The 14,018-nt window shown below is 44.9% G+C and overlaps 1 protein-coding gene across 1 annotated transcript in view; it reads left to right on the top strand.

Moving 5' to 3' along the window:
• Nucleotides 1-14,018, top strand: part of abcd1 (ATP-binding cassette, sub-family D (ALD), member 1) — a 60,959-nt gene continuing 46,941 nt past the window's right edge. The window contains exons 1-5 of the mRNA XM_039007818.1: nt 1-1,371; nt 1,608-1,837; nt 4,425-4,607; nt 4,805-4,936; nt 11,817-11,997. Coding sequence (XP_038863746.1) covers nt 981-1,371; nt 1,608-1,837; nt 4,425-4,607; nt 4,805-4,936; nt 11,817-11,997 — 1,117 coding nt within the window. The 5' untranslated portion in view covers nt 1-980. The remainder of the gene's footprint in view (nt 1,372-1,607; nt 1,838-4,424; nt 4,608-4,804; nt 4,937-11,816; nt 11,998-14,018) is intronic.

Genomic DNA, 14,018 nt, shown 5'->3' with positions numbered 1-14,018 from the left:
AGGAAGTTAAAAGTGATGTTTTTCCCTTTTTCAATTTTGGATTCTGCCCTTTTTGTTTTCCTGTATCCAGTAGTGGGCGGCAATACTCCTTTTCAGGTTGTAGTCTGCCCTAAAACCCCACCGAAGAAGAAGAAGATCTGTGCCAATCACTGAGTTATAAATAAGCGGTGCCAATCAATGCATTATATCATAGAAGAAGAGGAGTCCATGTTGAATAAGACTTTTGCATCTGATGCAAGACATTGTCAAACGTTACTAGAGCATTTTGACTGTCGAAGTCAGGGGTTTGTTTTTCCCCGGAGGTCACCTTCCTAGCTAGCTACTACTGGATGGCTAACGTTATCCAGCCAGTGATATGGAAGTTGGGGCAGACCAAAGTTTCAGCTAAAGTTGGCATGCTAGTTAAGTAGCTTAGTGTTATTTTTTTCTCACTCGTTTCAGTGAGTGTTGTTCGTCTGTAGATACCTCTCGTATGAATATATAGCTAGATGTCAACGTCACCGCTATGTAGTTCGTCTGTAGATACCTCTCGTATGAATATATAACTAGATGTCAACGTCACCGCTATGTAGTAGCGAGTGGGTTCATCTCAATCACAGCTTTCTAGCTTCCTGGTTGTTAGCCGAAGTAACCTAGCTAGCTAAGGTTAGCGAACAGTAGCACTGCGTATGCAATGGATTGTCTATCGGCATTTCTGTTTTGCTTGAAAGAGGTTGGTTCATAGTTGCTTTAGCTGGCTAAGTGAATGTTATAGTTTATTGAATTTTTGTTATGCTTGCAACGTTAATGTAAAATAGCTAACTATCATTGAATAAGCAGCAATAAGCACTTTTAAGTTATAAAAAGTTGCTATCTATGTAGAAGAGAGGTCATCGTGGGACTAACGTTAACAGGTGTTTCAGTTGGGAGAGCTCAGCTGTATTTGGCTTCATTCTGCATTTGCATTCGGCACTAAAACCGCTAACTAACCAGCTATCAAAATGTTGGTAATGTATGAAAAGCTTCCCGAACAGCTTAAGAAAACCTCCCATGCCAGGAAAGCCGTTATCCTTCTCGTCGCTGCCTATGGAATCAAGAAACTCTACCCCTACTTATGGGCTAAACTCAGGAAGAAAGTTGGGGGTACACCGCTGCCAGTCCCCCTGAGCTCTAACGGGGTGTTACTGGAGGGGTCAGAGAAACAAGGAAAGAAGAAAAGCAGTAACTCGCCGGCTGTGAACCGGGAGTTTCTGAAGAGGCTAAGTCACCTGCTTCGTATCCTGTTCCCCCAGCTGTTATGTAAGGAGTTGGGTCTGCTGGGGTTCCACTCCCTGGCTCTCATCTCCAGAACCTTCCTCTCCATCTACGTGGCCAGCCTGGATGGCATGATAGGTAGGTAGGACAGACATTGAATGTTGCTGGTTCGAATCACCAGTCTGGGTAGATCAACTGGCAACTGGCAGGTGGCTGCTTTCAGATTCAAGGTACCATGCTCCTGCTGTTGTGCTCTTGAGCAAGGCACTTAACCCCTTGTGACTGTGTTGTCTTGAGGCTGTTGGGAGCAGAGCAAAAGTAGAATGTCCATCTTTGTAGATTGGTGGACTAATACATTTCTATCCTCCCGACAGTGAAGACCATTGTGAAGAAGGACCCCCAGGCGTTTGTGTGGGAGTTGACAAAATGGCTGCTGATTGCCGTCCCGGCCACCTTTGTGAACAGCGCTATCCGTTACCTAGAAGGACAGCTGGCACTGGCCTTCCGCACGCGCTTGGTAACCCACGCCTATAAGCTCTACTTCAGTGACCAAACATACTACCGCGTCAGCAACATGGACGGACGCCTCGCCAACCCAGACCAGGTGTGTGTGTATGTGGGGATGGGATGGGTGGCTCTAGCCTTTTTGGGGGCCCTACTTATTTTGCTATAGGGCAGATTTTTATTGGAGTTTTCAAGCAAATTTCCTGCAATTTTGCCATGACTAATACCTTGTTAAGAATGATATCTGGCTAACTAAATCAATGGCGTCCCCCTGGAGGTCAGGGCACGTTCCCTGTGTCATGTAAAAACATCTTCCCAGTGTGAAATAGTTTCCCATTGTTCTGATTGTGTTGTGATTGACGTCATGTTGTAAAAAGAAATTCACAGCGTCAAAATGGATGGCTGAGCTCCTGCAGATGTTTCTCACACCCCCTCACCCTTGATTTAGCAAGGTAACTGGCCTAATTAGCTCACCCTTGATTTAGCTAGCTAACTGGCCTAATTAGCTCACCCTTGATTTAGCTCACCCTTGACAAGAACATCCCTGCCGGCCAAACCCTCCCCTAACCCAGATGACGCTGGGCCAATTGTACGCTGCCCCGTGGGTCTCCCGGTTGCGGCCGGCTGCGACAGAGCCTGGATTCTAACCAGGACCTCTAGTGGCACAGCTAGCACTGCGATGCAGTGTCTTAGACCACTGAGACCGAGCCTTAGACCGCTGGGACAGAGCCTTAGGCCCCTGGGACCGAGCCTTGGGCCGCCTTAGACCGAGCCTTGGGCCGCCTTAGACCGAGCCTTGGGCCGCCTTAGACCGAGCCTTGGGCCGCCTTAGACCGAGCCTTGGGCCGCTGCACCAGTCGGGAGGCCTATGTTATATTTTCTATTCGGGAATTTAACCGCAAAAGGCATTTTTATGTGCACTACGTCATCACGGTATTTTTATGTGCACTATGTCATCACGGTATTTTTATGTGCACTACGTCATCACGGTATTTTTATGTGCACTATGTCATCACGGTATTTTTATGTGCACTATGTCATCACGGTATTTTTATGTGCACTATGTCATCACGGTATTTTTATGTGCACTATGTCATCACGGTATTTTTATGTGCACTATGTCATCACGGTATTTTTATGTGCACTATGTCATCACGGTATTTTTATGTGCACTATGTCATCACGGTATTTTTATGTGCACTATGTCATCACGGTATTTTTATGTGCACTATGTCATCACGGTATTTTTATGTGCACTATGTCATCACGGTATTTTTATGTGCACTATGTCATCACGGTATTTTTATGTGCACTATGTCATCACGCACAGCCTTTTATCTGCAACAAGTCAATTTGATGGCAACATTTTTTGTGGGAAAAATATTCACATTCAAATCTGTTGCCAATTGGATAGAAAGCTAGCTAGTGACTGACATGGCAAGCTAATTGGATGGAAACCTAGCTAGTGACTGACATGGCAAGCTAATTGGATGGAAAGCTAGCTAGTGACTGACATGGCAAGCTAGCTAGTGACTGACATGGCAAGCTAATTGGATGGAAACCTAGCTAGTGACTGATAGAAAGCTAATTGGATAGAAACCTAGCTAGTGACTGACATGGCAAGCTAATTGGATGGAAACCTAGCTAGTGACTGACATGGAAAGCTAGCTAGTGACTGACATGGCAAGCTAATTGGATGGAAACCTAGCTAGTGACTGACATGGAAAGCTAGCTAGTGACTGACATGGCAAGCTAATTGGATGGAAACCTAGCTAGTGACTGACATGGCAAGCTAATTGGATGGAAACCTAGCTAGTGACTGACATGGAAAGCTAGCTAGTGACTGACATGGCAAGCTAATTGGATGGAAACCTAGCTAGTGACTGACATGGCAAGCTAATTGGATGGAAACCTAGCTAGTGACTGACATGGCAAGCTAATTGGATGGAAAGCTAGCTAGTGACTGACATGGCAAGCTAATTGGATGGAAAGCTAGCTAGTGACTGACATGGCAAGCTAATTGGATGGAAACCTAGCTAGTGACTGACATGGCAAGCTAATTGGATGGAAACCTAGCTAGTGACTGACATGGCAAGCTAATTGGATGGAAAGCTAGCTAGTGACTGACATGGCAAGCTAATTGGATGGAAACCTAGCTAGTGACTGACATGGCAAGCTAATTGGATGGAAAGCTAGCTAGTGACTGACATGGCAAGAGAAACTGCTGACGTACAACCAAATTTAAAGCTTGTACCTTGTGTATTCTACAATTCTAACGCTCAACAGTTAAGACCCCGACTGAGTTCCTAACGGAAACCCCTTTTTTAATGTTTTTATTTTGTGTGTCACTCATTGATATCATTAACATGGCAAAATGTGTAGAATTGTAGGAAATTAGCTTTTAACTGAAAAATCTCGACCTCCATGGCAAAATGGGTAGAACTGGAGAAAACTTTGAATTTTTTGGGGGAGCTTACACGTTTTGTATTCTAACTCTCAACAGTAAGTTGACACCCTGACCTGAGTTCCTAGCGGCCTGGTGCCCTAAGCGACAGCTTATGGCTGAAGCTGGCCCGTGTCTCTGTCCGTCCCTCTGTCTGTCTCAAGGGGTTGAGTTATAAACAAAAATACAAAATTGTTCTGTTCTCTGCGATTATAATGAACAATGTCATATTCTTCTCCTCCAGTCTCTGACAGAAGACATGGTGATGTTTGCTGGCTCTGTGGCCCACCTGTACTCCAACCTGACCAAGCCATGTCTGGACGTGGTGGTGACCTGTTATACCCTCCTCAGGACCGCGGAGTCTAAAGGAGCCAACACGACCTGGCCCTCCATCATCGCCGGCGTTGTCGTGGGAATCACCGCCAAGGTGCTTTATTTAGTCTTTAATACCTTTTTTTATATTTGGTTTATTGGGATTTTTCAGCATTTGTTTTGACAAAAAAAACAGATTCCACAGATAGTAAGTAGTGTATTTTTTCGCCCACCTTATTATTACTTTGTTTGTTTGGAGCACTTTGGTTCGGTTTTTGAAAAGTGTGTTTTCAAATATCTTTAATCACTAAGGTTCTGAGGATGTTCTCGCCGCGGTTTGGTAAGCTAGTGGTGGAAGAAGCCCGGAGGAAAGGAGAGTTGAGGTACATGCACTCACGCATCATCGCCAACTCTGAGGAGATCGCCTTCTACGGAGGACACAAGGTAACTGTCACACCTGGGCAAATACATACACACCTAGTAAATATACTGTCTTCTACGGAGGACACGAGGTGACTGTCGCACCTGGGCAAATACATACACACCTAGTAAATATACTGTCTTCTACGGAGGACACGAGGTGACTGTCACACCTGGGCAAATACATACACACCTAGTAAATATACTGCCTTCTACGGAGGACACGAGGTGACTGTCGCACCTGGGCAAATACATACACACCTAGTAAATATACTGTCTACTACGGAGGACACGAGGTGACTGTCACACCTGGGCAAATACATACACACCTAGTAAATATACTGCCTTCTACGGAGGACACGAGGTGACTGTCGCACCTGGGCAAATACATACACACCTAGTAAATATACTGCCTTCTACGGAGGACACGAGGTGACTGTCGCACCTGGGCAAATACATACACACCTAGTAAATATACTGCCTTCTACGGAGGACACGAGGTGACTGTCGCACCTGGGCAAATACATACACACCTAGTAAATATACTGCCTTCTACGGAGGACACGAGGTGACTGTCACACCTGGGCAAATACATACACACCTAGTAAATATACTGCCTTCTACGGAGGACACGAGGTGACTGTCGCACCTGGGTAAATACATACACACCTAGTAAATATACTGTCTACTACGGAGGACACGAGGTGACTGTCACACCTGGGCAAATACATACACACCTAGTAAATATACTGTCTTCTACGGAGGACACGAGGTGACTGTCGCACCTGGGCAAATACATACACACCTAGTAAATATACTGCCTTCTACGGAGGACACGAGGTGACTGTCACACCTGGGCAAATACATACACACCTAGTAAATATACTGTCTTCTACGGAGGACACGAGGTGACTGTCACACCTGGGCAAATACATACACACCTAGTAAATATACTGTCTTCTACGGAGGACACGAGGTGACTGTCACACCTGGGCAAATACATACACACCTAGTAAATATACTGTCTTCTACGGAGGACACGAGGTGACTGTCGCACCTGGGCAAATACATACACACCTAGTAAATATACTGCCTTCTACGGAGGACACGAGGTAAACATGTCAATGTCAGAATGCTCAAAGTTCAAAGACTCAGCCAGGCGTAATCAGTCTCCCCAGTGGCGCAGCGGTCTAAGGCACTGCATCTCAGTGCTAGAGATGACACCCTGGTTCGAATCCAGGCTGTATCACAACCGGCCGTGATTGGGAGTCACATAGGGCGGCGCACAATTGGCCCACAGCGTCGTCCGGGTTTGGCCGGTGTAGGCCGTCATTGTAAATAAGAATTTGTTCTTAACTGATTTGCCTAGTTTAAATAAAATAAAAATCTGACTATCTCTGCCTTTCATCGTGACTCTGGGATCCTGCAGTCGTGATCAGACTGATGTGTGCCTCTCATAGTGTTCCGCTTGAAGAAATAATGAACGGAAGGAGACGCTCTCAGGCATTCCTGATGTTGCATTGAGAGAAAACACTTTCATTATGTGATTTTCATAATGTTCTCGTCTGTGTGGTGAAGAGAACCCTCTTTACTGCGGTTCGGTTGGTCAGGCCAGGAGTCAGCGGGCGGTCAGGCCAGGAGTCAGCGGGCGGTCAGGCCAGGAGTCAGCGGGCGGTCAGGCCAGGAGTCAGCGGGCGGTCAGGCCAGGAGTCAGCGGGCGGTCAGGCCAGGAGTCAGCGGGCGGTCAGGCCAGGAGTCAGCGGGCGGTCAGGCCAGGAGTCAGCGGGCGGTCAGGCCAGGAGTCAGCGGGCGGTCAGGCCAGGAGTCAGCGGGCGGTTAGGCCAGGAGTCAGCGGGCGGTTAGGCCAGGAGTCAGCGGGCGGTTAGGCCAGGAGTCAGCGGGCGGTCAGGCCTGTCATGTGACCAAGTAGAAATAGAGAACCTAATCTCCTGTTGGCCAATCTGTCCAGAGACTATGGCTTAGTCCCAAATGGACTACTTTGGACCAGAGCTGTTTGGCTTGTCCAGCCTGCGACCTGAACCTGGGGATCAAACCAGTGAAATGCTGCTTGTTTTTAAACCCCTCTATTTCAACACTCTAGTGTGGAGCTGTGTTGGTTTGTAATGCTAACTCTTACCCAAGCCTGGCATCAACCCCAATTTAAATGGTCTTGTGTGACGCATTACATTATGTTGTAGTAATTTTTGCAGACGCGGTTATCTAGAGCGACTTACAGGAGCAATTAGGGTTAAGTGCCTTGCTGAAGGGCACATCCACAGATTTGTTCACCTTGTCGACTCGGGGATTTTAAAACCAGCTACCTTTTGGTTAGTAGCCCGTCGCTCTAACCGTTAGGCTAGCTGCCACCTCCGTTGTTAAGAGTGTGGCGCTAGCAAAGCCAAGGTTGTGGGTAGGGCTGTGGAGGTCAGGAAATTAGCCGGTGATTGTCAAGCAAATAACTGTCGGTCTCACCGTTAATTGACCGTTAATTAACAAACACATTTAGCATCTCCTGGCTTCCACACATACACTGATGCAGACCTTTGGAACATCTACATTTTTTAATGTCTAATAAATCCATGTAATATAGCCTACACCTTTACAATAAATCCATTCATTATTTTAGACTGGTCTAAAGAAACATGATATGAAGAAAATGTAGTGTAATTTCAGAAGAACAGAATAGCATCCTCTGAGTTGCCCTTATGTTAGGTCCTGATCTGGCTATACCATGTTGGCTGTAGGCTACACTAGTTCATTTAGCAGACAAGATTTACTGATAATTACATGGGATTATTTTATATTATGAAGAATACAATTGAACAAAGCCGAATAGAAAATAAAGGATATTTTCTCCAAATGATTTGAGGGAGTATGTACATGCTATCCTGTGTTGAGCGGTTAGCAAAGAAACAGGTCCTCCTATATGCTTAATGTAGAGTTGTTAATGTAACTTTAGTTGTTCTACAGACGTTGGGCTATATGTGTTGATGTTTAATACATTGTAAGGCTGCATGATGCGACTCTAATGATGATTTGAAAAAAGTAGCTTGTAAGGCATGAGGTCTACTTTGTTTTTTTTGCGCAGGCTGTACACACTTCATCAGTCTCTCATTCACAATTTGACAAGCACTTTATAATGCCTAGAATTTCACGGCGGCATCCCCATAATGCACCCTAAAAAAAACAAACATGTATTTTGCGGCCAGTGGCCGTTGTGCTCTTCTCCCCGAGTGCGGGGCGCTCCATCACGTGATCGGGTCTGTCACACAGCCTACAATAAAGACCGACACAACGGAGACGCAACTGCACGTGTCCTTATCCAATTCCAAAGTGCATATTGGGACAACTGTCCACATTTTTTACTTTTCATCAGCCAACAAGATGAGTAGGCCAAACGAATAGCAAAAGCACTAGCCGATGTCAATATACTATCCGCCATAGTACAAAGGTTGACCTATTCTGTGTGAGAAATACATATTCCAAACATAGTCTGGGACAGTTGTGGGATGAGAGAGATCCCAAATTACTAGCATCAAACTTTTTACGTAATGTGGCTGACGCAACACATCGAGAACGTTTAGCTTAAAATGTTGATAAACTATTAAGCTATTTCTTCACATTATAAGCGCAGCCTTGTGCACACTGCAGTAGGCTATAAGCGCGAATGTGCAATTAGCTGGAAAACACCATTATCCAAAGTGACTGCAAATTACTGTTTTTTTTTTGTTGTATTGTCTGGAAACCCACTTGTAGAATATACTTGCAGTAGGTCTCTTAAAGAGAAGCCTTGCAGGGTTATTAAACAGAGGTGCCTAGTTATTCTTCTATTGTTGATATCAGGTAATGTGGAACCTGGCCCTGATATGTCTCCAAACCCCCTCTGATTTTAAATCTAGATCTTGTTTTGGTATTTTTCATTTTAAATGTACGCAGCCTGTTGTCTAAAAATGGAGTTAGGATTTGAGCTACATCAATAGATGCCGATGTAGTTGTGTTTTCTGAAACCTGGCTCAGCAAGTGTGTTCCTGATAAGGATATTTGTATAAATGGATACAATGTTTATCACACTGATCGAGTTAAGGTGGGGGGGGTGTGGCTATATTTGTAAAGACTAAATTCCTTGTCAGTGTGGCAAAGTCTGAAACTATTTGTAAACAGTTGGAATTTCTTGCTTTGAATCTTGAGGTTTCAAAGGGTCTCTCTATAACTGTGATTGGCTGTTATAGATCCCCACCTCTGCTCTCTGTATCTGTGATTGGCTGTTATAGATCCCCCCTCTGCTCTCTATAACTGTGATTGGCTGTTATAGATCCCCACCTCTGCTCTCTGTATCTGTGATTGGCTGTTATAGATCCCCCCTCTGCTCTCTGTATCTGTGATTGGCTGTTATAGATCCCCCCTCTGCTCTCTGTATCTGTGATTGGCTGTTATAGACCCCCCTCTGCTCTCTGTATCTGTGATTGGCTGTTATAGACCCCCCTCTGCTCTCTGTATCTGTGATTGGCTGTTATAGATCCCCACCTCTGCTCTCGGTGATGTTCTTCTCTGATGAACCTTTTGTCTAAACTTCTTTACAGTGAAATTATCTTGATTGGTCAACATCTCAACTGGTGTTGGTTAAAGCCGGTGTCTGATGATTTTAAAGTGTTTTATAATTCTATGAATCTTATCCAGTTGATTTAACGCATCCACTCGCCCCAAAATCTCAAATGCCCAGAGAAATCTACCCTGATTGATTTGATATTGACAAATGTTCCACATAAATATTCTGCGGTTGGTGTTTTTTGTAATGATTTAAGTGACCATTGTGCTGTTGTTGCTGTTAGAAATACTAAGGTTCCAAAGACAAACCCACGTTTTATTCGTAAGAGAAATTTGAAGAGTTTTAATAAGCAGGCTTTCTTGATAATTAAAAAATATTTATTGAAGATTGAGTTTATTCTTGATGTCCTTTTCCAAATAGTAAACAGACATGCCCCATTCCACAGGTTCAGAGTTAAAGGGAGGGATAACCCATGGTTTTCTCCAAATAGTAAACAGACATGCCCCATTCCACAGGTTCAGAGTTAAAGGGAGGGATAATCCATGGTTTTCTTCTGAGCTGTCTAGTATTATTCACGACCGTAATCTAGCCTGGACTGAAGCAAGGAAATCATGTTCTGATGCTGATTGGCTTATTTTTAGGCCGTTACAAAACAAGTGTTCTTTTCTTCTCAGGAAGTCCAAGGCTGAACATTTTATGTCTGTTACCACTGATAACCTGAATGACCCTAGACAGTTTTGGAAGGCTAAATCTGAATGGTAATGTTAATGAATTACTCTGCTGTATATGACTGAACTGAAATGCTGAATTGACTTGGTGCTGTCTATCTTGGCCAGGACGCTCTTGAAAAAGCCATTTCAAATGTCAATGAGCCCTTCCAGGTTAAATAAATAAAATGCTTTTATTAGAAAGTTAATTTTCAACATTTAAAAAAGCATCCTCTCCAAACTGGAAACTCACTCGCTGCGTACGGTATGTACGCCACTTAGGCTCTATACATCCCTTGTAAAGTGGATTAATGTGCTTAATTTTAAGTTATTTTTCAACTTTAGTTGTGATATACAAACCTTATTTAAAACAAATAGGCCTATGGGCTAGGCATGGTGTGTGCAACTATGATTAGGGGGTAAAAGGCATTGTTTTCTTATGCTGGGCATCAGTCACAAGTGATAATATATAATTGACCAATGATAGGCTAATATTGTCACCCATCAGACTATTCTTGATTTAATCTTGTCTTTACATGTACTAAATGATTTTGAATGGACCCATTATCATGTCACCTGTATCGAAACAGGGTCAGCAGGAAAAACTACATGTCATCTATGCATTTAAATAGCGAATGGAGGATGTTTTTCCCTCGTGGTTTATTTTCATGCCAGCCAGGCAGGCTATACTCCTGTTGTAAAGAGAAACAATGTGCTTAATATTAGGAAAGTTGATAAATAAATATAGTAGACCTAGCCTATAGAAAGCTGATAAATAAATATAGTAGACCTAGCCTATAGAAAGCTGATAAATAAATATAGTAGACCTAGCCTATAGAAAGCTGATAAATAAATATAGTAGACCTAGCCTATAGAAAGCTGATAAATAAATATAGTAGACCTAGCCTATAGAAAGCTGATAAATAAATATAGTAGACCTAGCCTATAGAAAGCTGATAAATAAATATAGTAGACCTAGCCTATAGAAAGCTGATAAATAAATATAGTAGACCTAGCCTATAGAAAGCTGATAAATAAATATAGTAGACCTAGCCTATAGAAAGCTGATAAATAAATATAGTAGACCTAGCCTATAGAAAGCTGATAAATAAATATAGTAGACCTAGCCTATAGAAAGCTGATAAATAAATATAGTAGACCTAGCCTATAGAAAGCAGATCCTCTTTTTATTAGAGGCCATCACTCTGTTTTCTCCCTCAATTGCATAGCCTTAATGTTGCCCAACATGATCTCATGAAGTGTTTGATTAGATTTTAGAATACTTTTGCATTGATGTCAGTGGTAAGCGGGACAATAGAGCCCTGAGTACCAGGCCGGTCGCAAGTTTGGTTAGGCTAGTAATGACCATCAGCAGCATCAGAGCTTGAAGAAGCCTAATTACCGTGACCTAAACGTTCACGTCGAATTTGACTGCCTTCATGACTGGTGACCGCTGGTGGGCTGTTGCGGTGACTGTATTACCGAACACTAGTTGTGGGTTCAATTCCCTCAGGGATCCGATACCGTTCTAAAGATTATGCACTCACTCAAGTCGCTTGGGATGGAAGTGTCTGGTAAATTACAATATTATTATTATTTAGGCCTTATTTCTATGATATTATATGTGAATATAATGTCCTCCTGCCACTAGGTGGAGATGTCCCAGCTGCAGCGGTCCTACCGCTCCTTGTCGTCCCAGATCAACCTGATCCTGTTTAAGCGTCTGTGGTACGTGATGCTAGAGCAGTTCCTGATGAAATACCTGTGGAGTGCTTCGGGACTCGTCATGGTGGCTGTACCAATCATCACCGCAACAGGGTACTCCAGATATGGTAAGACCAGTCACGTGGTTACTCCAGATATGGTAAGACCAGTCACGTGGTTACTCCAGATATGGTTAGACCAGTCACGGGGTTACTCCAGATATGGTTAGACCAGTCACGGGGTTCTCCAGATATGGTAAGACCAGTCACGGGGTTCTCCAGATATGGTAAGACCAGTCACGGGGTTCTCCAGATATGGTAAGACCAGTCACGGGGTACTCCAGATATGGTAAGACCAGTCACGGGGTTCTCCAGATATGGTAAGACCAGTCACGGGGTTCTCCAGATATGGTAAGACCAGTCACGGGGTTCTCCAGATATGGTAAGACCAGTCACGGGGTACTCCAGATATGGTAAGACCAGTCACGGGGTTACTCCAGATATGGTAAGACCAGTCACGGGGTTACTCCAGATATGGTAAGACCAGTCACGGGGTTCTCCAGATATGGTAAGACCAGTCACGGGGTTCTCCAGATATGGTAAGACCAGTCACGGGGTTACTCCAGATATGGTAAGACCAGTCACGGGGTTACTCCAGATATGGTAAGACCAGTCACGGGGTTACTCCAGATATGGTAAGACCAGTCACGGGGTTACTCCAGATATGGTAAGACCAGTCACGGGGGTACTCCAGATAGGGTAAGACCAGTCACGGGGTTCTCCAGATATGGTAAGACCAGTCACGGGGTACTCCAGATATGGTAAGACCAGTCACGGGGGTACTCCAGATATGGTAAGACCAGTCACTGGGGTACTCCAGATATGGTAAGACCAGTCACGGGGTTCTCCAGATATGGTAAGACCAGTCACGGGGTACTCCAGATATGGTAAGACCAGTCACGTGGTTACTCCAGATATGGTAAGACCAGTCACGTGGTTACTCCAGATATGGTTAGACCAGTCACGGGGTTACTCCAGATATGGTAAGACCAGTCACGGGGTACTCCAGATATGGTAAGACCAGTCACGGGGTACTCCAGATATGGTAAGACCAGTCACGGGGTACTCCAGATATGGTAAGACCAGTCACGGGGTACTCCAGATATGGTAAGACCAGTCACGGGGTACTCCAGATATGGTAAGACCAGTCACGGGGTTCTCCAGATATGGTAAGACCAGTCACGGGGTTCTCCAGATATGGTAAGATGGCTGTTTTACTAATGTTCCACTAGTAGTTTACAATTTTTGTATTTTAATGACCCTGTTCTGGCTCCCTGACCAGCCGCTCCTACAAAAACCGTCCCGTGGCTGAATCTAGTAACAGGGGGTTTCTATCATCATAGTGGGCTAGGAGCCCATCTGCTTGCAGCAGCTCTTTATAGGCATCCTGGTGAGTGTCCAGCTCCAGGGAGCTACCTGGCCCAGTAGGTGATGCAAGGGCTCCAACACTGTCGCTTTGTCAGGTAGGAAGCAGCTGTGTTAAGTTGAGACGCAACAAAAACCACTGACGGTCAGACTTGTCCCGGGGAGGTGGTGTCTCCTTAATGGCCTTTACCTTATTCTGGGTCGGTCGCACGCCATCCTTGTCAACGTAGAGCCCCAGGAACTCAACACTGGGTGATGAACTTCTCTGAGGTCGCAGCCCTGCTTTCACAAAGCGCCTCAGCACTTTCCTCTGCTGAGAGTTATGCTCTTCCGGCGTCCGGCTTGTAATCACTGTCATCCATCCAGATACGGCTGGACCCTTGTGATGGCCGCTAGCAAGGTTCATGTAGCTTTGAAATATGGCCACTGCTGTGGACACTCCAAACTGGAGCCTTGTTGCCCTCAAAAGCCCCCTGTGCGTGTGTTGGTCAGGGCATCTCCTGCGTCTCCATCCAAAGCTAGCTGCTGGTAGGCTCGTGTCGTCTCCAACACTCCTGCGTCTCCATCCAAAGCTAGCTGCTGGTAGGCTCGTGTCGTGTCCAACACTCCTGCGTCTCCATCCAAAGCTAGCTGCTGGTAGGCTCGTGTCGTGTCCAACACTCCTGCGTCTCCATCCAAAGCTAGCTGCTGGTAGGCTTGTGTCGTCTCCAACACTCCTGCATCTC

This window comes from Salvelinus namaycush, chromosome 14 (assembly GCF_016432855.1).
Source record: "Salvelinus namaycush isolate Seneca chromosome 14, SaNama_1.0, whole genome shotgun sequence".
NCBI classification, from domain to species: domain Eukaryota; kingdom Metazoa; phylum Chordata; class Actinopteri; order Salmoniformes; family Salmonidae; genus Salvelinus; species Salvelinus namaycush.
Note: the sequence above shows the minus strand (reverse complement) of the source record. Positions and strands in the feature narration are given on the sequence as shown.